Below are 22,883 nucleotides of genomic sequence, written 5' to 3'. Positions count from 1 at the left end.
ACATTGCTTTGTACATGCCATTGCTTTTGCCTCTCAACACACGGTTACCATCTACTGATCAATATTGAGGCAGAATTCAATGCATTTGAAATGAACTTTGGTCAAAGCTTGCTATTCACTGTAATTAGATATTATACAAATAAGAATTAATTTCACTACGATTATGTCAGAAAATATATTAATTCAGATTACGATTAATACATTTAATCTTTGTATGTTTTAACATTTTTGGACCCATGTACTAGGCTAGCTGTAATGTGTTTGCCGTGATTGAAAGTGAAAGAAAAACCATGGTATCGATAACGTTTTTCAGCACGATTGGAAACACAGCGACAACAGGGTTATGAGTCGTGAAGACTTCATGGATATCCTGTTCCACATTGATTACATCCTCATCAAGGCCTCGCATGGAAACGTAATGAGACACAGCAGGTAGCCTTACCCCTCTGTGGGGACCGACGATAAACACACCATCCCAACACTCGTTTCAGGGCTTTTTCATCATTATCTCAGTGTTAAACAAAATGTGTGGATGGTTTGCAATCTGTCTTTAAAAATTCACTCCCTCCAAAGGAAATGTATTGTACTGTGTATACTCAATACTCTTTAAGTCAAATGGGGATACACTGTACAATTTTTTATTAATAAAAAAGACAACTGTCCTTCATTTTTGACAGAGCTCTGTTGACAGAGACATCAACAGAGCTGTTTATATATTTTAGTCTCTGCATAAATAAGTTCATATACTGTATGTTTATAGCTTGCTACAGTACATTGAAGCTATATTGCAACTGATGTACCTACAATACAATGCGGGACCCTTTTACTTAATTTCTTAGGTTATATGCAGCATGTATCATTCTTATATTTTGTTCTATTGTTAATAATTTGCCACTGTCACTATCCTTAGTTTTTGTGCACAATCAGAGCTGTACTGTATATATATTTTAGTCTGTACATACATAAGTTGATATACTGTATGTGTATGGCTACATAGAAGCTATATTGATACTGATGTACCTACAATAGATTGGGGACCCTTTAACTTCAATTTGTAGGTTATGTGCAGCACATATTATTGCTACATATTTGTTTCTCTCATTAATAATGGGCCAAGGTCACTGTCCTTACAGGGCTGTTCTGTACATACTGTATATTTTAGTCTGTACATACATAACATGATATACCGTAGTGTATGCATATGGCAACAGAAGCTCTATTTTGCTACTGATCTTTCTACAAAACAATGAGAGGCCCTTTAACTTTGTAGGTTATGTGCAGCACAAAGCAGCATTCATCTATTTCGTCCTCCTCTCAATCCCATGCAGAATCTCTGAGATTTCCCTGGAGGTTGCTGAGGAAGGGAAGCCGTCGGTGGAGAGCGAGCGAGCTCACCTGATCGAGAAGTGCGACTGTCCCTCTGGCTACTCCGGTCTGTCCTGCGAGGTACTGCCGCCATCAGCTCTTTCTCTAACAAATCACATTTCTGACCCCGCGGCCGATACCGAAGTCCCAGCGGGCTGGCAGAGAACTTAGCTTTAAATTAATAAAGGTTCTCACCCTGTTTTTCATGATTAGCAATTAGCATGCTCACCAATATGAGCAAAAAGCCCCCATTAGCAGTCTAATCCGTTTTACTTAATTGTATCTCCTCTGACCTAGAATGGCCTTTAATGTGCACTTCAGATTATTATAATTATAACTAAGGGCTGGCTTGCATGAAAACATTTTGATTACAACCAAAAATATTGTACATAAAAATAATAGTTTTGCCATTATAAAAATTATGTGCATTCTGGCAGGCCTGTCATATTGGGTCCCTTCAAGTAAGTGCTTTAGGGGGATTTTGATCTGGACTGCAAGAGGTAACTGTAAAGGAAAATATCAGAAACAAGTTTAAGATAATTCTAATCAAGATAATTACCAAGTACAGATCTCCCCCGTCCTTGATTTGGCAGCCGCTACTGCCCCGAACACCTGATTATTGCTCAGATAATTCGCAACAAATCCTCTTCAATTGTCCTGAGTCATTTATGAAGCCCAGACAGACAGTGTTATTACAAATGCAACAATCTTTCTGTTAGATTATACAGGCACAGTACTTCTTTCCACAACTTATCCCGCCCAAGTTTTTTTTTTTCTACAGCTCTAACAAACTCAGTGAATCTTTAATGAACTCTTGTTGTGCAATTATGAGTCAGAAACCAAAAAAAAAGAAAAAACCTGTTATTGATGTACCCGATCTGAGGGAGGACTTCACCAAAGAGGCTGTAAAGCAAACCAGACAGATGGGATTTATTTTAAGCTGCCGCATAGTTAATAAAGTATTTTTAAACAAGTGCTTAACATGTTTGTCATGAACAGATGGTGCTTCAAATTGACCCTATTAATTGTGAACGTGCGTTCCATCGGCATTCCAGTGGAGCCCGGTTCTCCGATGTGCCGCGGGGTAACGGCGTGTGTCTGTGTGTGTGCGTGTGTGTGTGTGTGTGTGTGTGTGTGTGCACTGGCCTCTGGCAGGAGTGTGCTGCCGGGTTCTTCCGACAGTTGGCCCGCGTCGGAGGCCCGGCCTCCAGGGCCGGCATCGGGAGCTGCGTGGAGTGCCAGTGCAGTGGACACAGTGTCACCTGCGATCCGGAAACATCCATCTGCCAGGTGAGCGCTCCGCGACGCCCCCGCGACCCCTGGACGGCTCGTGGCTCGCCGCCCGGTCCGTTTGCCCCCGCACGCACCTCCGTCTGAATGGTAAATTAGAGCAACCGAAATGAGTTATTTTCAAAATTACTTTCCAAGCCCTGAAAAAAAAAAAGACCTTTTTTCCAGTATTTAATTAAAAAAACTCACCTATTGTACTGCTGTGTTCCCTTCTCGTTGTCACTGCCAACAATGGGGTTCAAGTGTAGTCCTTACATAAAAATCCCCTCGGACTGGTTTTAAAAAAAAAGGTACTTTGTGATGTGGTCTATTCTTAGATGGAAGTCATGTACTCTGCTGTAAACTGTCCTGTCCTTTTGGATCGTTTTTTAAAAGGGGGAATGACTTTCTGCTCGTACCGTTGCTGAAGTGCCTCAGAGAATTCTAACATAGTAGGAGTACTGTGCACATTGCTGGGCAGTTTTTGTTTTCCTGTTAAACACTGGGGTTTTTCCACTACTTCGAGGCAGGCTGATCAAACAGCGTTGTCAAGTCTCTGTCAGCGCTTGTTCTCATACCAACCTCAAACAGCTTACCCAGCATCCCTCTCACCATTTCCCCCGGTTTTAAAATTCAGCACCGAAACAATCTGAAGTTAATTTGCATTCGCGCTAATAACGATATCATTTGCATTTCATGGAGCCTGCAAATTGAAAATGTTAAATGAATGTATACAGGGTAATTTAGATAATTGAGGTACACAAGAAGTTAATGAAAGTCTTGGAAAACGCTCTGGCTCAGTAACTTGGGACTTGCGCGGACTGATTAGAGTCTTCACTCAGCGGTGACACTTCGTCACTTTCGGAAAAGGCGAAAAGAAAGAAAGTGGGAAGAGAGGGAGGAGAAGGAGGCCGAGTTTGAGTCCTCCGAGGCATTACGTTACGTGTTATTCAGCTGACGCTTTTATCGAAAGCAACTTACAATTGATTACGCTAAGCTGGGGCAATGCAGGGTTAAGGGCCTTGCTTAAGGGCCCAACAGCTGTGTGGATCTTATTGTGGCTACACCGGGGATTGAACCGTCAGTCGTGTACCTTAACCACTACGCTGCAGGCTGCCTGCTGTCTCGCGGCTCTCTTCCGTGTCTCTCTTTCCCCACTTTGTTTGCTCGTGTTGTGAGCGGCTCTCTTCGAGCTCTGTATAGACGCGCTGTCGGTGGAGAGCTGAAGGCCTCGATAGAATTGTATGTGTTGTGTGTCTGGGTGTGTGTGTGTGCGGGTTTGTGTGCCTTTGTGTGTGTGTGTGTGCGAGGGTGTGTGTGTGTGTATGTGTGTGTGTGTGTGTGTGCGCGAGTGTGTGTATATGTGTGTGTGTGTGAGTGTGTGTGTGTGTGTGTGTGTGAGTGTGTATGTGTGTGTGTGTGCGTGTGTGTGTGAGTGTGTATGCGTGTGTGTGAGTGTGTATGTGTGTGTGCGAGTGTGTGTGTGTGTGTGTGAGTGTATGTGTGTGTGTTTGTGTGTGTGAGTGTGTGTGCGTGTGTGTGAGTGTGTGTGCGAGTGTGTGTGTGGGTTTGTGTGTGGGTGTGCGTGTTTGTGTATGTGTGTGTGTGAGTGTGTGTGTGTGTGTGTATGTGTATGTGTGAGTGTGTGTGTGTGTATGTGTGTGTGTATGTGTATGTGTGTGTGTGCGTGTGTGAGTGTGTGTATGTGTATGTGTGTGTGTGTGAGTGTGTGTGTGTGTGTATGTGTGTGTGTGTGTGTGTGTGAGTGTGTGTGTGTGTGTATGTGTGTGTGTGTGTGTGTGTGAGTGTGTGTGTGTGTGTGTGTGTGTATGTGTATGGTATGTGTGTGTGTGCGTGTGTGAGTGTGTGTGTGTGTGTGTGTGTGTGTGTGTGTGTGTGTGTATGTGTGTGTGTGTGTGTGTGTGCGAGTGTGTGTGTGTGTGTGTATGTGTGTGTGTGTGTGTGTGTGTGTGTGTGTGTGTCGGCGTCTCTGAGCTCCAGGCCTCCTGTGGACTGGGCTGCCGGCTCATGGCGGCGTTTCTCCCGTCACGCAGAACTGCCAGCACAACACCGTGGGGGACCGGTGCGAGCGCTGTGCCCCGGGATTCTACGGAGTGGTGCGTGGGTTTCCCCAGGACTGCCGTCCCTGCGCCTGCCCCCTCGCCAACCCCGAAAACAAGTAGGCCCCCCATGCCCCCTCCCCCAGCAGTGTCAGTGTTCTGTCTGTCAGGGGCTTGAAACTACAGTTTTCTATAGTAGTCTGTGTGTACTGTAGTGTGTGTACTGTATGATAATTAGGGATGGGCATCTGAGGAGAACTAAAAATAGTTTGTAGTCATGATACAACACAGTGTCAAATTAGTTATTGACCTAGTTATTGACAAAGTCACCTCAATGAAAAGTCTTGCATTGCCAGAATGTGACCATCTAAGATATTGATTGGGGTCTAAAGACACAAATACAACTTAGTATGTTGCTCAGAAATATGCCTTACAGTATGGGCCGGTTTAAAAAAAAACACAGATTAAGCTTAGTTCTGGACTGAATGGAGTTTTGTATGGAAAATCTCGTAATCTTGTATGAAGGCTTAATCTGTGTCTCCGAAACTGGCCCCAAATGTGTTGTTTTACAATATCTTCTGTAGCCAAGTGCCACTCTCAGTCTCTTACCTCGGACATAAATGCACTGAGAAAAACTCCTAAAATGTGTGTCAAACCCTTTCACACGCACTGACTCCCCTTGCTCTCCTAGTTTCAGCCCAACCTGTGTCCCGGAGGGGTTCAATGACTACCGCTGCACCGCTTGCCCTGAGGGCTACCAGGGAAAGTACTGTGAACGGTAAGGGCCCCAGCGTTTTTCCCCACGTTCTTCTCACGCACGTTCCCTGGTGCGTTGAGGTGAATGACGCTTAAAAACCGTGACCACCCTGGTGTAAAATCCAGCTATGACCAGCTTGAGATATCAGCTACCAGCTGTTTCAAAACATAGCTTCAGCTGGTCAAACCATGTTGAGTATGGAGCTGGTCTAACTGGTCCAGCTGTTATAAAACCTACAATAGGTACGAAAATTGCTTGGGCGGCACCCGACAGGTACATGAAATTGCTCCCCTAGCTAGCTATCTAATTTGTGCCTTTTTTGTGCTTGGAGAACACACTCATTTGTATCCAAAGAGAACATTACTGCACTTTCAGGTTACATTTGGGAAATTTGATCCTTGAAGAACAAAAAATGTACCTCCGCTTTCTCTTTATTTCTGAGTGCACCACCACGTTTTCATTCCCATAGGTGCGCGAGCGGTTACCACGGCGACCCCCAGGCCCCCGGAGGGAGGTGTGAGGAGTGTAAGTGCGACCCGGTGGGGGCACTGCCCCGCCCCTGCCACCCCCGGACCGGGCAGTGCCATTGCCGGACTGGGGCCACCGGCTTGGCGTGTGACAAGTGCATGGAGCGGCATGTGTGTGGGCCCTCTGGAATCGTGTGTACGTACGCTACGCTAACCTCATTAACACGCCACTCTCTTTGGAGTAGTATGACTATCTCAGTCTGTATAAAGGGCACTTTTTATTGTACTTGTGATGAGCCATCATGTTGACCTTAAGGGGTACTTAGACCACATCTACTAAAGGTTGTAGCATTGTGCAGATGGTGTTAGCTCCAGTATAATATAGAATATTTCTCATGATTTCATTGGCCAAGACAGTGGTTTAGCCCTGATAGTAGAACCTGATAAAACCTTTATTAAATGTGCCCTTTAGAGGTATAGCCATTATTTGTTTTGTTTAATGTCATTATGAATGGAAAACAGATAAAAGGCTTGGTCTAGACAGGGGGATCAGTACTGTAAACAATTCATTAAATTAGAGCTTTACTGTGTCAACTCATTTAACGGTATGCAGCTTGCTTTATGTAGCCTGAATTCTTCAAAAAAAGTGTATTTCTAACATCTGAAGGTAAGACTTCTTGTGCAAGATGCGTGAACTGCAAATTAATATCCACTTTCCTTTGATTTAATAATTAAGCTGCACTGAACGTGTTAGATCAGTGGTTCCTAAAATGTCAAAACCCACAACTTAGATAATGAGCGATGATGACTCACTCCTTATTAAAATGTAACAGTGTTTGATTTGACTTGAATGTGAGTGTGAGGTGCATTATAAAGTAACTTGTTTTTTTGTGTGTAATCATGCCACCCGTTTCTCAACCCATTCCCACCCATTGCCAGAGTTTCTTTGCTCTCAAAGATGGTGGTCACACACTGAAACAATGTGAAACAAATGTGTTGGCTGTATCTTTGAAGCAAAAGTAAAATCCATGACTGTGCTGGAAATAAGTGAGCACAAATGAGTGTGATTTGTCCCTTGTGGTCAGTAGCATGAGTAGGCTGTTAGTTATGGTGAGTGTGAAGGTGTTTTTCTGCTGCATGCTACCCATGTGTTTGGAAGTGTGCTTTCTTGCAACAACTCCTTCCACTTGCCCATAGCGATGGTGCAGCACTTGTTCTGACTAAGCCAGCCCCAGCCAGCCCTCAAACTTTTAAATTGTGTAGGTTGAAGCATGAATCTTTTTCTTAGTTCATTGATTCAACTTGGTAACATTGAGACAGTGTTTTATCTTGATGTCTTCTCCTAATTTAATGTTTACTAATGGGAAGTACCATGTACATTCAGGAGAGACTTTTAAGAAGTGGCGAATCTACACAAGATTTATTTATTGTTGTGTTTTGCTTCTCCATTGCCCGTAGCATGTCGGACACTTATAATGGGCTGCCAAAAGCTGTTTCACAGTCTGTGCTAAATTTCACGCTCGAAATCACACTCTCTCCCAGCACTGCTCCTGTTTAATCTCAAACAACCCAAGAACTCGGGGATTCTCCATAGCTTAAAAAAGTGGAGAATTGTTACCTTGAATTGTTTCGAGCGAGATTTGTTTCCCTTTGAGGGAGCAGTGGTGTGAGGTAAATTGGATGAAGCTAAACGGTGTGAAAAAAGTGAGCTCAGGGAAATATGTTCTGGCATATTCCACATATGAAAAAAAAAGAAAGCCTCTCTGAGACTGTGCCCATTACCCCCCACCCCTTCCACACACACACACACACACACACACCAGCAGCTGGGTTGCCAAGCAACAAGCTGTTGTCATCCTTTGGGGCATCTTCTGTCACACTCACAACCTTTGCTGGAACCACAGGCAAAGTTCTTCACAGCAAGGTGGAGTCCCTGGGGGCACCATGAAAGACGGCCTCAGAGCTTAGCTCATTAGTTTGGGTGATCTGTTACTTGACACTGATAGCTGTTGCAGTGGGAGATGTTGGGGTTTTCCCTAATGGTTTTAATTGGAGTAATGTGAGAACAGACTCCTACTGGATGACGCTAACTGGAATTTCTGTGTGTGTTTGTATTTGTGTGGTTGCGTCTGGTCGTTTTGGGGTTGTGGTGTTCTGCGTGTGTGTGCACCTGGTTGTGTTGTATGTGTGTGTGTGTGTGTGTGTGTGTGTCTGTATGTGTGTGTTTGGGCGAGTTAGCATGCGATGATGATTGCAGTGGACTCCTCATCGGTGACATGGATGGACTGCTTCGCCTCGTATCCGGTGCCAACCTCACTGGTCCACTGCCACCACCCTACAAAGTGCTCTACAAGTTCGAGAACATGACCGAGGAGCTCAAGGTGAATCACTTCAAAAGTCAATCCTTTTTTCACTAATACCTACAATCATCATTCAGGACCGCCACATTATTCATATCTTTCTCTCTGTATGTCTCTGTCTGTTTTCCTTTTTTCTATATTTATCTGTTAGTATAATACATAAAATGGAATGTATTACAAGTGTTATAATTTCATTTGTAATATTATAGCGAGACTGGTATCTTCTATATCTTTGAGATCCGTTGGCCATATAGACCAAAGACCCCAACTGCACATTAGCCACTTCAATCTCCTGTGGGACATGAAACACTTTTCTCTCCCTCCATGAGAGGTCTGGCACCCGTCAAACGATCTCTCCTCTCGGCTCCGAGCTTCAACCGTCTCAAGCAGGAGAATAAAAAACACAAAATGGCCTACTCTCCGGCATTATACATGTGGCATTCAAAAACGCCTCTCTGGAGCCATCACAAGAGCGTTTTTCTCACATCCCTCGAGAAAGAGAGAGGGGAGATAGCGGGGGGAGATTAGCCACAACAAAGATGCAGATTATCGGCAAAGGGCTCCGCGGGTGGAGTGGAGACATCAGTTGATTGCTTCCTTCATGTAGAAAGGTGGATCTGCGGCTCGGCTGGGGGCCAGGAGTGTGGAGGGGACGTTTGCCCTTTTCAGCTGCCTGTGCTCACGGGTGTGTGAAAGTGCTTCTGGCAGGAGCCCTGCTGGCTCTATGGTGATGAATGGGGCTGTGGCAGAGAGTTAAGTACGGGGAACGTGGGGCTCTCATCCCGAGCCCCCCCCCCCCCCTTTTCCTCGATGTGACTCTCTTTCCTCTGTCTCCCCGCAGCACCTTCTATCACCACAGAGGGCGCCGGAGAGACTGGTGCAGTTGGCCGACAGCAATCTGGCCAGCCTGGTGACGGAGATGGACGAACTTCTGAGTCGGGTGGGTCACTGTCCCGGGGAACTGCTGGTTCTGACTAGAGCTGGGTGGAATATGTAATCGTTTTGGATTCAAATACTTTTCTGTGCTCAATTACATAACATAACATAACAGCATAATGGTGAGAACAGGCCATTCAGCTCAGCAATGCTTGCCTTTTACTCCCACTAAATTGTACCTACTGCTTGTTTTGCCTAAAAGCTAAATAGTATCTAGCACCGTATCAAGCCTGGTTTTCAAAATGGATCTTGCCTGATGCAATTGAGCCAACCAAGAAGACCAGTAGGTGGTGTTTGCACTTTTTGAGAGTATTTCATAGGTTCCAATACACCAGACAAGCTCAGTAAAGTAGAAAAGTATTTGTATTTGGCCCAGATCTGGTTTCATCCCCACTGTCATTCTGAGATCTCCTTGAAGCTGTCTCGATGTCTTAGCGACAGTTATTTTTGCCACTACTCAAGTTAAGTAGTTATAATTACGCCACATAATCATTTTAGTTTCCCAGGTTGTTCCATCTTGTAAACATGGATGAGATTACTCATGGCACCAATCTATTATATTTCATACTGCATATTCCCTGACTTTAATAAACATAGTAGCTTGGCTACACTGCTACAGTATGACAGAACATTTTTGGAACCATGCTAACACCCTTACAAAGTTGCTTAGGTTAAGCAAGTTTCAAAATCTGTTCTTGGATAGATTACCCTTGCCCTTGAATTGTGGATAGAAATGTATGCCCTAGCAGTTATGTAAGAATTTGAAAGGCATCCATGCAATATAATCTTAATATATAATATATATATAATATATAATACAATATAATATTAGGTTTCATTGCATTTGGAGATACAATATACACTCACTGAGCACTTTATTATGTAGACCCGTGCACCAGATTGCTAATGTAAATATTGAATCAGCCAATCATGTTGCAGCAACAACATGTATAGAAGTAGGCAAACGTGGTCAAGAGGTTAAGCTGTTTTACAGACCAAATGTCAGCATGGGGAAGAAGATTATTGGTGCCAGACAGGGTGGTTTGAATATCTCAGAAACTGCTGATCTCCTGGGATTTTTCTTGGAAGCTGACAGGAAGGTGACAGTAATGAGAACAACCATGCATTGCAACAGTAGTATTCAGAAGAACATCTCTGAACACACAACACATAATACCACTAAGTGGATAGGCTACGGCAAGAAAAGACTTATGTCTAATAAATACCTAATAAAGTCCTCACTGAGTGTATACCTTTAACAGCGACCGTTCGTTTTTCAGTTATGTGTTAGCCAGTGTAGGAGGGCCACGGTGAGCTCAACTCGCCTACGTGCGTATGAGTTAGTCTGCGCCTACATTTCTCATCTTAACGGTTTATACCGTGCCCCCAAGAGTAAAGAAACTTGTTTTTCAATTGAAATACAGCTTTTGGTAAAATTTAAATACCAGCTGAATTTAAATCTCTCTTCTCTGTACAAATTAGTGTCTTTAGTCATGGAACATTGAGTACACTCACCGTAATAAAGAAAATATTTAGTGGATAGTGTGCAATAATTATGGGTGCATTTATTAAGTGCAACAACTTTGTTTTTATTGAAATGCAAGAATTCTATTGGCTACTTTTAGACCCGGGGAGTTGGACATGGACTCGAGTGCATCATAAACAGATGAATACCCTTGTACAACATTATACTCCCCTGGTCCTGAGGGTCAAAAATGACCCACCACTATGTTTAACAGCAGAGAAAACCCCCTAAATGATCTTTTTTCAATTTGATGACAGAGTTTGTGATAAGTGACAGGTTGTTTCTTCATTTGGGGTTTAAAATTAAATTAATCTGCTTTATTTTATGGGTTTAGTGACAGCACGTAATTTTTTACCCTTAGGACAAGAGGAATATACAGAATGTTAAGACTAAACACGGGTTAAAATCCAGCATAAAAATGGTCTATTGTTCTTTCATTTTGTTTTCAGAATTCAGCCTGAACTTGGATAGCATGAGGTTCTGCACATGAATTGAGATGTAACTTGGTTCCCTAGCAGTTCGTAGCTGTAGTTCCCATGCATCAGTGGACCTGAAGCCAGCAGATTGATGGTGTTTGTTCTCATAGGCAACCAAAGTATCGGCAGACGGCGAGCAAACAGACGCGGATGCTGACAGGATCCACAAAAGAGCCGAAGACTTAGAGATGTTTGCCAAGGATACAATGCTTGCTGCTGAAGGTACTGTATGCAAGACCAGGTCTATCATATACACACACTGCTATCATTCTGGCTCTGGAAACTTAGTGTCCCACCCTGCTGACAAAAGAAAAAAACTGCCGGTAGCTGGTTGACAAGTTCAGACCAGCTCCATACTCAACATGCTTTGACCAGCTCAAGCTAGGTTTTGAAGCAGCTGGTAGCTGGTTGACCTGCTCAGACCAGCTCCATACTCAACATGGTTTGACCAGCACCATGCTAGCTGGTAATTTCAAGCTGGCCTTTACACCCAGGCAACATACTTTATATATTAGTAGCGTGTTTCACAAATCGTATGTATTCACTTTACATACTAGTAGCATGTTTCACAAGTCTTATGTATTCAGTGAGAATTCATGACAGTTCAGGTATGTATTTCCTTTGTTTGACGGCTGCACCAGCCACTTGAAAGACATTGTAATGTGAAGACTTCTCTCATGTCTTCTGCTCTGTGATTAGTGGGCTTGTGTTGTGACTATGTGCCGTTGTTTTAAATTAGAAGATGATTCTGTTAATAAAGGCCCCTGGGCGACCATGTTAAGGCCTAATTAAAAGGGACGGGTCTGGTGAAGACTGTGTATTAACGGTCGGCTGGCGCATCGTTTGGGCTTACCGCGAGCAACGTGATTACTGTCAGCTGGCGGAGCGGACTGGGTTCGGTGAAGGAACCACACCACCAACTGCTAGCCTTGGAAAAGCACAAGGAACTCATCAGATACCATTTCTGCCTAATTGACAGGTTGATACATTCCGGCTCTAACTTATATTCAAATGCAACCATTTCTTTAACGTGCATAAAAACTACGAAGACAAAATTTTAGGGGTTTGCGTTACGATTTCTGAGGTGGTTTGCCGGCGTGTGATTCATCCTTTCATGGCGTCAGTGTGAATCTTTTGGGAGTCCATTTCAATCCTTTTCATGGCCATGGAATTAAAAGCTAGATGCGATTCAGTGGTTAATCAACCATAAAGTGTTTAATTGCATTTGAAACACAGCATGCAATTATTTAGGTCTCAGCTGCTTTTTAGTCACCGGTTGTGTGTGTGTGTGTGTGTGCACCTGTGTGTGTGTGCATGGTTGTGCGTGTGTGATAGAAATATCCCTGCAGATTGATGAACTCAAACCATGTCTCCCAAAATGAACAGAAGCTGTAATAAAGGCAAAAGGTGGACTCACTAAATACTGAAAGATTTGATATTATGCCTAGTTGTGGGAGTTTTTGTGTAATTTTCTGTTAAATATATGTTTGCTGTGTTATTTTCTGACACTGAAAAATAGTTAAATAAGTAAATAAGTAAATAAGTAAATAAGTAAATAAGTAAATAAATGACAGGGTGGTCTCTGATTTCATATAAACATAACTGCCTTTATAATCAGATGAAATTGTGATGTCTGAAATTCTCAGGAATGTAAGATTTCATTCTGATTTCAATTTTATGGGTTGTTTAAATGAACATGCTTTTGAGCTGATTAGGTTTTGATTTCAAAGCACAAATTAATTTTGTTAAAGTACATCGGTCTGCCGGGAAGAATTGGAATTTCTTCGAGTCAGCTCTAAAGAAGGCCTTGAAATGAAATGGAAAATTAAAAGGCGCAATATTTCTGCTTTTGTTGTTTCCGTTCCTTTTTGAGCTCATCTAATCAGGGATCAGCACTTCTGTTGCCGTCCCTCTGTACATAAATTCCCTGCAAAGCAGGGAAGCAGGGGACGTCTATCAGAAATAACCAGAATACTCTCCACACTTGGCAGTTAATTGGCCCTTGGGCAGGTTGGCAGGCCAGAGATTGGTGTGAAATGAGTAAGTCTGTCTCTACATGAGTCTGGAGAACAGAAACACGTGTATGGCTCTCAACTGCTGCCTGAGCTGTGCGTATAAAGAGTCTTTTTTAAGACGCTGACCACAATCACATCATTTTCTTCACTGCCAACCCCCTTGATGGGTGGAACAGTGTCCTGTACAAAGCTCCCTGACAAGCCTTCAGAGAGATTCATCAAACACTCTTCAAAAGGACAGTTTGTTTTGCGGCCTCTCGCTGGGACGCCGTGGTCTCGTACCCCTGTGTGACAGTTGAGGGCAATAATGTGGCAGGCGGACTGACCCTGTTGGCCCCGAGTGCCACTCTGAGCCACGCTGACATGCTATCCCATGTGGCATAGCGGATAGCTGCTCGCTCACACTGCTGTTCATCTCTCGCCCCCCCCCCCCCCCCCCAGCTCTGAGAAACAAGGCCCAGCTTCTGAACAAGACCCTGGGCGTCCGACCCGGTGCGGCGGAGAAGAGTCTTAACGACATGCACCGGGACATCGAGGCCATGCTCGGCGAGCTTCGGAAACGTCAGCTCGGGGGGAAGAAGCAAATCGCAGAAGAAGAACTCGGGTAGGGGCTAGCTGCTAGACTGCAACCTCTGTGGCAAAATAGGAAATGTGTTATGATATCATGATATCATCTGGAAAATTACCTCTGGCCATATAACATGTACAGACAGCCCAATCATTTTACTTCTGTAGTAGTTAATTTTTTGTAGAAATTTGAAGGCTAGAAACAAAATTAATGTTAGTGTGCTCCTTACGATGAAGCATTTGCAATTTAAAAGCTCCCTGTCTGTGACAACGTCTACCTATTTTTTTTCACCACGCAGAACCATTTTTGTGGTTGAGCGAATCAAGACAAAATGAAGGAAGTTTTCTTTTCATATGTAAAATCTTAATGAACTAATTAAAAGTTGCCGGAGGTGGGTGAGAACGATATTATTCTTTCTCATCAAATTAGTTAGGTAATGCATTCCCTTTATAGACCATCCCCGTGCTGGTACAAGACCAAACGGGGCCATCTAGTGGCCGTTTCCGACAAGCATTTTCAAAAGGGGAGAGTGAAGCACGTTTTTGGTCCCGATGCTTGTCCTTCAGCTGGTTTACACTGTTAGTAGTTAACACACAGGGGAATTGCTCTTCCTTTGACAATACGGAGCCACTGACTGGCCTGCTGTTTTTAGTGCTGCGGACGCCCTTTACCAAAAAGTGAAGCGTCTGTTCGGAGACCCCCACCAGGCCACCGAGGACCTGAAGAAGGAGGTGACCGACAAGATGGCCGACTACAAAGACAAGCTGGAGGATGCGGCGGCCCTGCTGAAGGAGGCGCAGGGGAAAATCAGGGAGACCAACTATCTGTCAGCGGTCAACCATCACAACGTGTCCAACCTGGAGGTCAGGCTTCAGCTGGGGACGCGGTGTAGACACCAGGGAATGCAATGGAGAGCATGTGTTAGACTCAGGGACAAACAGCCTGCTTTAGGCTGTATTCACATCTCGAACACAACACAGATAACTGATTCTTTTAGGCTGGGGGTTCCCAAATTACATACTTAAATGCTTTACAACATATCATAATGAAATTATGTCCCAAATTACAATCTGGCTGTGTCAAGCCTTTAGATATAAATACTGTAAGTTATTGAGTACATTGTTTTCACTGTTCATTGTGTCACAGTAATACACCAAGATTAAATTATTTGATTTGGTTATTGTTTTCAGTGTAGCATTTATGTGGCTCAGGTAGGTTTTCATTAGTGTAGTGAGAGATGAATTTATTAAGGTGCTGTGAGGTACGATGACACAATGTTTCCTATTTCATTGATTTGGAAAGTGCTAAAAAATGCTTAAGTGCATATTAAGGAAAAAGTAAAAGAAAAATTAAAGGTCCTGCACGCATTGGCTGCAATAAAGACCTCAATCATTTCGACTCACACAAATAGTTGCTGGCCCAAACGTGGCCACGTGTGTATGGAAAAGCAATTGTTTGCTGTGGTATTTTAATAGAAAAGTAGCTAATGAACTTGCTATTATTATTTTTGTGGCCTGTGGAATGTTTCCAGTTAAATGGCAAGAGATGGAGCTGTCCATCTCTCAACCTACCACCAGGGGCAGATATAAAACCATTAAAACAGTGTCATTAAATTGATATTTAAATACAAAAAACAAACAGTGTAGTGACAGTAGTCCAAAGTCCAAGTTATTGTTGGAGTTTTAGCGGGGCTCATGTTGTCTTGTCACCGTTCTCAGAGGAAGAGGGACGCCATGAAGAAAGGAAAGAAGGCGGCAGACGGGACCCTGGCGGACGGAGAGCGCATCCTCGGCGAGGCCAACCTCCTCTCGGCCGGCATTAAGCAGGAGCTGGAGGTAAGACCACCCCGGCGGAGACCCCCGGATCTACAGTCCTATAGGTCTCCTCTCCAACCCTAAGAAAGCACACCTCATTCAACAGCTAAAGATCTCCTTGAGATGCTACTTTGCAAAATTAGGGTTGGAGTGAAAACCTACAAGACGGTGGAGCTCCAGGAACAGGGTTGGGCCCAGAAACTCTTCAGGTTCACTTCCACTCTTCCCGGAGAGTGCCTCTTGACAGAGCGAGCCTCTTTGCACAGGACCTGGAGGACATGGAGCAGCAGTTGGGGCCCCTGCACGGACAGCTGGACTATAAGGTCAGCACGCTGGCCGACGGCCTCGGACAGAAGACCCTCCCCGACCTGCTGAGAAGAGCAGAGGCCCACGCTGCAGAGCTCAACGAGTCCTCCGCCATCTTGGACAGGTAGGTCAGGGCTGGGAGTGGTAGAGCGCCCCCTGGTGGAATGTGTGAAACCTTCCACTGATTTAACATAAGAGGATGCAAGGTTTTTTCATGAAATATGTAAAAACTATCTGCAGCATATCTTTCAATTATCATTTCAGGCGAACTGAAAATGAATTTTAAGTTTCATGGAAAAAAACACGAATTATTGGACAATTTTGGACAACATTTAATCTTTGTTGTATCATATGATATAGATACAGTGTATAAGATTGACAGCTGGAATCTTGAACAAGCTTCAGGCGACAGAACATTTGGCTGTTAGCTGCAGGAGGCCCCGATGTAATAAAGGCTCGAGCCTTGTAAATTTAACACAGAATTCAACTTGTGCAGTCCTCTTAAAAACAAACCCACTTCACCCCCCGTTCCCAGCATCCTGGCAGACGCGAAGAACCTGTCCTTTAACGCCACTGCGGCGTTCAACGCCTACACCAACATCAAGGACTTCATCGAAGAGGCGGAGAAAGTGGCCAAGCAGGCAAAGGCTCGAGGGACGGAGGCTTTGCAGCTGGTGAGTGTGTTCGCACCCACCCCCCCACCCCCCTCCCTCCTTTACTGCCTGCTCACGCAGAGCCTGCGTTTTACTCTTAATGTGCTGAACAGGGAAGACTTGCACTCCGAACATCGCGCTTCCTTATTCATTTCCATTTGTCTCGCTTCAGAGATCAAAGTCCCCGTGCTGTCTTTTTATTAGCGCGGCCCACCTCCCGCAGCATAAGCCAGATTAGCTCAGGAGAGTCCTGCCTTTTTCTCCACAGAGAGAGGCAGTTTCAGAAGAATACTCACTGTATTCAATATTCACAATATTCACCCTTCTGTGGTCACGAACCTCCTGCTTATTTATTTTTTTCAATTTGTGGAGATGGCGTTGTGTAATTAATTCCAAAACATGCAAATACAAGGCATAGAATGAGCACTCAGAAGTATTGAGTGCTTATTGAAATTGTTTTCTGTATTTGTTTTATTTCCGCCAGTGATAATACAGGAACCTGAGTTTAAGCTTAAGTAGTACTCTTAATCAATTACTGTTCTCGCAGCAATTCATTAGAAATAATGAACAAGTACAAATTTTTCCTAATCCTCATATACATATTTCATTAAGGTTGCCAGATTGGATTTCATGTAAAAAACAGTGTTTCTAAATATTTCTGATCTTTCCATCTTGATAGAAGGTACAATATCAAAAGTCTCCCGTGACTTGTCCCTTTCTGGTTGCAAGCCCAGTTTCCTTACCTGCTTGCCAGTATCATAGTTTCCTCTCTTTGTGCATCTGCGAGTTTATGGTATGCGCTTGTATTTCTATTGTGTAGGCATCCGGCCCAGAAGGCTCTTTAAAGGATCAGGCCAAAACCTCTCTCCAGAAGAGCTTCAGGCTGTGGAATGAAGCCATGAAATTAAACAATGAGGTGAAAGGTAAACCTGATTCACTATTTACATCAAGCTACCGGTGCGCTATGGAAAAAAAAATCACTATTCTAACAATATTCTTCAAAGCCCTGCTGTCGGCCTTGGCGTGGACCTCTGCTGCAGCACGGAGAAGGGCTTCCTGTTCATCTCCGCGGGCTCACAGGAGGTGTCTGTGTTTCAGAGAACGGAGAGAGCGTGGGAGGCCTGCAGGCCAGGGTAAAGGCTGCTGGGATGAAGAACAAGGACTTACTGAAGGCCCTCAATGGTACGCTGGGAAAGCTACAAGCCATCCCGAACGGTAAGCAGCAGCCTTTGAAATGAGCGTTCAAAGCACAGCTCTTTCAAACGGAGCGTTCTCTGTTTTTCTGGGTGATTGCGCGGTAATATGTCTGTTGGAGGCGTGAGTGTCACATGCCAGGGGCAGCCTGTAGCCTAGTGGTTAAGCCACATGACTGGGACCTGGGGGGTTGGTGGCCATGATAAGATCAGTGTAGCTGGTGGGCCCTTGAGCAAGACACTTAACCCCACATTGCTCCAGTGGGGATTGTCCCCTGGTTAGCTAATTAACTGTAAGTCGCTTTGGATAAAAGCGGCAGCTAAATAGCGTCTGCCAAATGCAAATAATGTAATGTAATGTAAAATAACATTATTATTATTATTATTATTATTATTAGTAGTAGTAGTAGTAGTAGTATTATTGTAATTATATTGAATCAACATCAGGAGTTGGGTTTCGCTTGCATGCAGTAGGCAGTGCGGGCAACAGTGAGTGCGAGTCTGTGTCCAATATCTGCGTCAGGCTCCTCGGAAGAAGATTCGGTGCGTCCATTTGGGACAGACTGGTGCATGCAGTTCAGTTCCTGCTTTACAGATTCCAAAGTCCCAAGTTGAAGCCACAAAGTCCGTCACTCATTTAGCGCAGCGCTCATCAATGAATTATGTATTATTCAGACACGAATGCGAAGCTGCAAGCGGCCAAAGAGAAGGCCAGGGATGCCAACGCTACAGCAATCGACGTGCTGGAGAGACTAAAGGACATGAACCTCAACCTCATGGGCCTGCAGAAGAACTACAGCCAGCTGGAGGACGATGTCAGGAAGGCCAACAACATTATCCAGGATCCTGACAAGAACAGTAAGTGTCTGACCTGTGTTCCTGTACTGTGTCTTTCATGGCAGTTCAGAATGGTATTCAGAATTTTTGGTTGTCATCAAACTTTTGAAGGGACACATATTTGTATAACAAAATATTTTAATTTATCCTGAAGCAGTGAGCATCTAGACAGCTTCTGAATCTGTGTAGCTTTGCTATGATTAATTACAAATGAATAATACATAAAACCAGTTCAGCTGACTATGATTAGGCTAATCTTTGAGCATGACCTTTTCACTTAATTTACAACATCAGAGGCACATTAAATGTGTCACTTCTTGTGCGTGCACATTGCATCATCATATCAGCCATAATATTAGCCAATCAGTTTACTGTGTCAGTTAAATACCATTATGATACCATTGTTGTACGTCACCATTGTTGATGTCACACATCTACAGCTTAGCCTACTGTTAATAACTGCACTTTCCATCAATATTCTTCAGTATTTCCATTTGAAACAAAATGGCTGACTCGTGTTATTTTGTCTATTGTTTTTCATAGATCACATATTTCTAAACATGAACATTCCTGTGTATGTTTCATTTTGTGTTTGATAAATGAAGTGTGTTCAGAGCCCCACCTTACATTGTTTTATCTTGTCTCTCTGTTCACCATTTCCCCCCAACATCATCAGCAATAAGTATGTATCCCTTTTTTACCTCCAGTGTATGCATTAAGTCCATTTCCATGTGCTACAAAGCTTCTTGCATGGTGATAGCGCTCACGTCAGCAATGCATGGGCAGCGACTGCCGGAAAAAAAAGCTCTCTTTGTTTCCTCTGCAGTATTGATGTCTTTGTTTCACTTCAACAGGATTAAGGCTATCCTTTGAAAGCTTAACTAAGCCTGTTATTCTAATGTGCGCTTACGAAGATTATGCTAATTACGGATGCATTTTGAGTCATTAATTTATCTTTGTTTTTTAATAACCGCTTTCCTTCCTTTTTCGCGTTAAACTCTCTTAAACGGTTTGCTTTTGCTTTTGCATCTGAGGCCCTGAGTGCTGCTGAATTCGCCGGTGGCGTTTTCGGCGTTTCACGTCACGGTTTCCTCTTCCCTGTCTTGTGCGTGTGCGTTGTGCAGTCCACGCTGCCGGGGCCAAAGTGAAGGACCTGGAGGATGAGGCGGACCGGCTCCTGGAGAAGCTGAAGCCCATCACGGCCTTCCAGGACAACCTGAAGAAGAACATCTCGCAGATCAAAGAGCTGATCAACCAGGCCCGGAAGCAAGCCAACTCTGTGAGCTACTACTACTACTGTTCAGCTTTTCTGTTTCACAGAAGACCTGGCTGTTTCAGCTTTGAATGTTGACAATTCCAGGCTCCCAGAGTGCCCTTGTGGAGTCACTCACCTCTAACTCACCTCTAACTCCCTCCCTACCTCACTGTTATAATTAGCCATGCGTATGCCATAGGTTATAATGGCACTTATGTAAAATTATTTTAGTATTCGGGGGTATTCTTGCTGGGGTATTCTAGTATTCTAACCATGGTGTGCTACTTGGAAAGTTGATGTACTCTTCAAGGGTTCAAGTTTTATCTATGCGATCACCCTAGGACTTGGAACTGTACTTTCCTCTAGGGTCGTCAACGCACTTGTCCCTGGTTCTGATTTGCACTTTATTGTACGTCGCTCTGGATGAGATCGTCTGCTAAATTACTGTATAAAAATGTAATGAGGGTGCTGTAACTGTGCGCCTCAGCTGAGAAGTTTCACAGTAAAAACGAGCTGCACTAGCTGTGTGTGCTTCAGAGGACGAGGGAGCTAGTGTATGCCCTCCCCGACTGACCTCTGCAACAAGCAAAGTGACAGGCGCACAATGGCTATTCAAAACATTCAAAATTAGGCTAGTTAAAAATAAGGAACAGAACGTTTTGGATGTACCTCTATAATTAGTCAGCAGTACATTTCAGGGACATTTCTTGAAAGTGAACAGGCTTGACTCGATTTGAAGTGAACAGGATTCTTCTTTCAAGGTCCTGGTAAAAAAAAACAGGGAAAGAGAATGATTGGCTTCCCCCAAAGCCGTTTGGTCATTCTGAAACTTTATTCTGAATCTCATTTGGATGTTTCTGAAGAATGATGCTGTCTTGTAATGCACCAAATATTCTTCACCCAGATTAAAGTGTCTGTCTCGTCTGGAGGGGACTGCATCCGTTCATACCGGCCTGACATCAAGAAGGGTCGATACAACACCATCATCCTAAACGTGAAGACCACCTATGCAGACAACTTGCTCTTTTACCTCGGAAGTGCCAAATACGTGAGTCTTAACAATGCATTTTCTTAAAATAATAATAAATAAAATATTTCACGTAACGGTCTGTGCTTGGAACGTATCCAAACAAGCATGAGAGAATGAATTGGCACCAGTAAATATGTATGTATAATGTTACATGTCCTTATTTAGCATCCCTGCGCTTGGTTTGTTTTTCTCGGCTACCTGGCGCAGCCCTATTAATTACGAATTATTCTCCCTGCCGTAATTTCTTAAAACTGTCTGGTATGTAGTAATTACCTGAAATTCCAACAGAAAATAATAAAAGGTTATTATTTGAATAATGCCATCCCCCTTGAGGAGATGTATAATATTCCTCTATGTACGGCAACCACGGCAATTAACGGCGAGTTGGAATGAAGCGATTTTGTCTGGCTTCGTGGCTGATTTCCCTCGGGAAATCACAATCCAGTTGCTCTCCTCGATTTACATGTGACTCCTCAATCCTCGCCATTCTATTCTAATGTGGTGAGCTCCTTCCCTCTCTGTCTGCATCGCGGTCCTGCATTATCACAGGCCCCGGCCCTGTGAGAAGACTGCTAATTCGCCGGTCAGCGTTGTCAATTAGGCGCTCGCCTGCCCGCATAACATTCGCTCGTTGTTCTCCCAGATTGACTTCCTGGCCATAGAGATGCGCAAAGGCAAGGTCAATTTCCTGTGGGACGTGGGCTCAGGGGTCGGCCGGGTGGAACACCCGGACCTGACCATCAACGACGGGAACTGGCACCGGATAGAAGCTTCTCGGTGAGGGTGACACAAAATGGCCGCTCGTGGAATGTGTGTTGTTGGACAATGATGTAACAAACAGTCTCAAACCTCAAGCACAGCTGTTCATTCTTGTACCAATATCCCCATCTCAATCACATATTATCTGACCTTCTCCTTCTCCTCTGTTCATGCTTGATGGAAATTCTCACTTCTCACTCCCAGAATTGGTATCAATGGAACCATCTCAGTGCACCCATTGGAGGGTCCAAGGGCCGGCATCATGCCCATGTCCCACAGTGCAACATCTCCTCCCGGCTACACCATCCTCGACGTGGACCAAAACGCTTACCTGTTCGTCGGGGGTATACTGGGCACTGTGAAGGTAGTTTCATGTATTGCATCTACATACTTTGAAAACATTAGACGGGTTGAAATTCTGAACTGACATGTTTTTGGTTTGTAGAAAGCAGATGCGGTCAAAACAACCACATTCTCTGGTTGCATGGGCGAGGCGTATCTGGACAATAAGCCCATTGGACTGTGGAACTACAGAGAAAGAGAAGGGGACTGCAAAGGTTGTGTTGTGAGGTATTAGCAAGCCCTGTAACCAGCAAGGATATTGCAAGTCTCCTGTCTTATGAGTTATGTTTTCAGCAGAGATTCAGATTTCCCAAAAAATATGACATTTTATATGAGGAAATCAGGGTTTTCCTTAAAGTGGAGTGGCATTTATAGGACTTCATAAATGCCAAATGCATTTAGTTATTATTATTTAGGAGGCAATGGCAGATATATTTTCATTTATATAACCGTTCTCATTTGTCAAATTGAAGTTGCAGTAAAGTCATTATTTAACATTTTGCTAAACTGTTTACCATTTGTATAAATCCAACCTATGTTTATATACAGACAATGTATAATTTCACACCAATAGAAACACGCTTTTTCTTAAATAGACTGATTTCTGTCCAGAGGTTTTGTAACGGCAGCTTCGGCTTTCAGTGTAATGGAAGAAGGGGGGAAATGGCAGGTTTTGGGACTGAATTGACATCCTTTGTGCCCTCCCAGTCCTCAGCCCGCAGACAGCGAGGGTACAGTGCAGTTTGACGGGGAGGGCTACGCTGCTGTTAGCCGTCCGACGCGCTGGAACCCCAACGTCTCGACCGTCATGTTCAAGTTCCGAAGTTTCTCCTCCAACTCCCTCCTTATGTACTTGGCAACAAAGGACATGGTAAGGCCATTCAATAGTTATGATT

The 22,883-nt window shown here is 43.9% G+C and overlaps 1 protein-coding gene across 1 annotated transcript in view; it reads left to right on the top strand.

The window, feature by feature from the left end:
* lama2 (laminin, alpha 2) overlaps positions 1-22,883 on the top strand; it is a 114,351-nt gene that overhangs the window by 74,560 nt on the left and 16,908 nt on the right. Inside the window, exons 28-51 of the mRNA XM_061241711.1 lie at positions 314-432; positions 1,329-1,446; positions 2,521-2,655; positions 4,689-4,813; positions 5,386-5,472; positions 5,921-6,114; positions 8,157-8,299; positions 9,120-9,218; positions 11,326-11,437; positions 13,672-13,834; positions 14,451-14,661; positions 15,517-15,633; positions 15,879-16,042; positions 16,454-16,592; positions 17,392-17,494; positions 17,670-17,786; positions 18,440-18,622; positions 19,278-19,283; positions 19,726-19,880; positions 20,761-20,904; positions 21,530-21,663; positions 21,850-22,009; positions 22,091-22,215; positions 22,696-22,858. Of these exons, the coding sequence (XP_061097695.1) occupies positions 314-432; positions 1,329-1,446; positions 2,521-2,655; positions 4,689-4,813; positions 5,386-5,472; positions 5,921-6,114; positions 8,157-8,299; positions 9,120-9,218; positions 11,326-11,437; positions 13,672-13,834; positions 14,451-14,661; positions 15,517-15,633; positions 15,879-16,042; positions 16,454-16,592; positions 17,392-17,494; positions 17,670-17,786; positions 18,440-18,622; positions 19,278-19,283; positions 19,726-19,880; positions 20,761-20,904; positions 21,530-21,663; positions 21,850-22,009; positions 22,091-22,215; positions 22,696-22,858 (3,216 nt within the window). The remainder of the gene's footprint in view (positions 1-313; positions 433-1,328; positions 1,447-2,520; positions 2,656-4,688; positions 4,814-5,385; positions 5,473-5,920; positions 6,115-8,156; positions 8,300-9,119; positions 9,219-11,325; positions 11,438-13,671; positions 13,835-14,450; positions 14,662-15,516; positions 15,634-15,878; positions 16,043-16,453; positions 16,593-17,391; positions 17,495-17,669; positions 17,787-18,439; positions 18,623-19,277; positions 19,284-19,725; positions 19,881-20,760; positions 20,905-21,529; positions 21,664-21,849; positions 22,010-22,090; positions 22,216-22,695; positions 22,859-22,883) is intronic.

The sequence above is a fragment of the Conger conger genome, chromosome 5, assembly GCF_963514075.1.
Source record: "Conger conger chromosome 5, fConCon1.1, whole genome shotgun sequence".
Lineage (NCBI taxonomy): Eukaryota > Metazoa > Chordata > Actinopteri > Anguilliformes > Congridae > Conger > Conger conger.
Note: the sequence above shows the minus strand (reverse complement) of the source record. Positions and strands in the feature narration are given on the sequence as shown.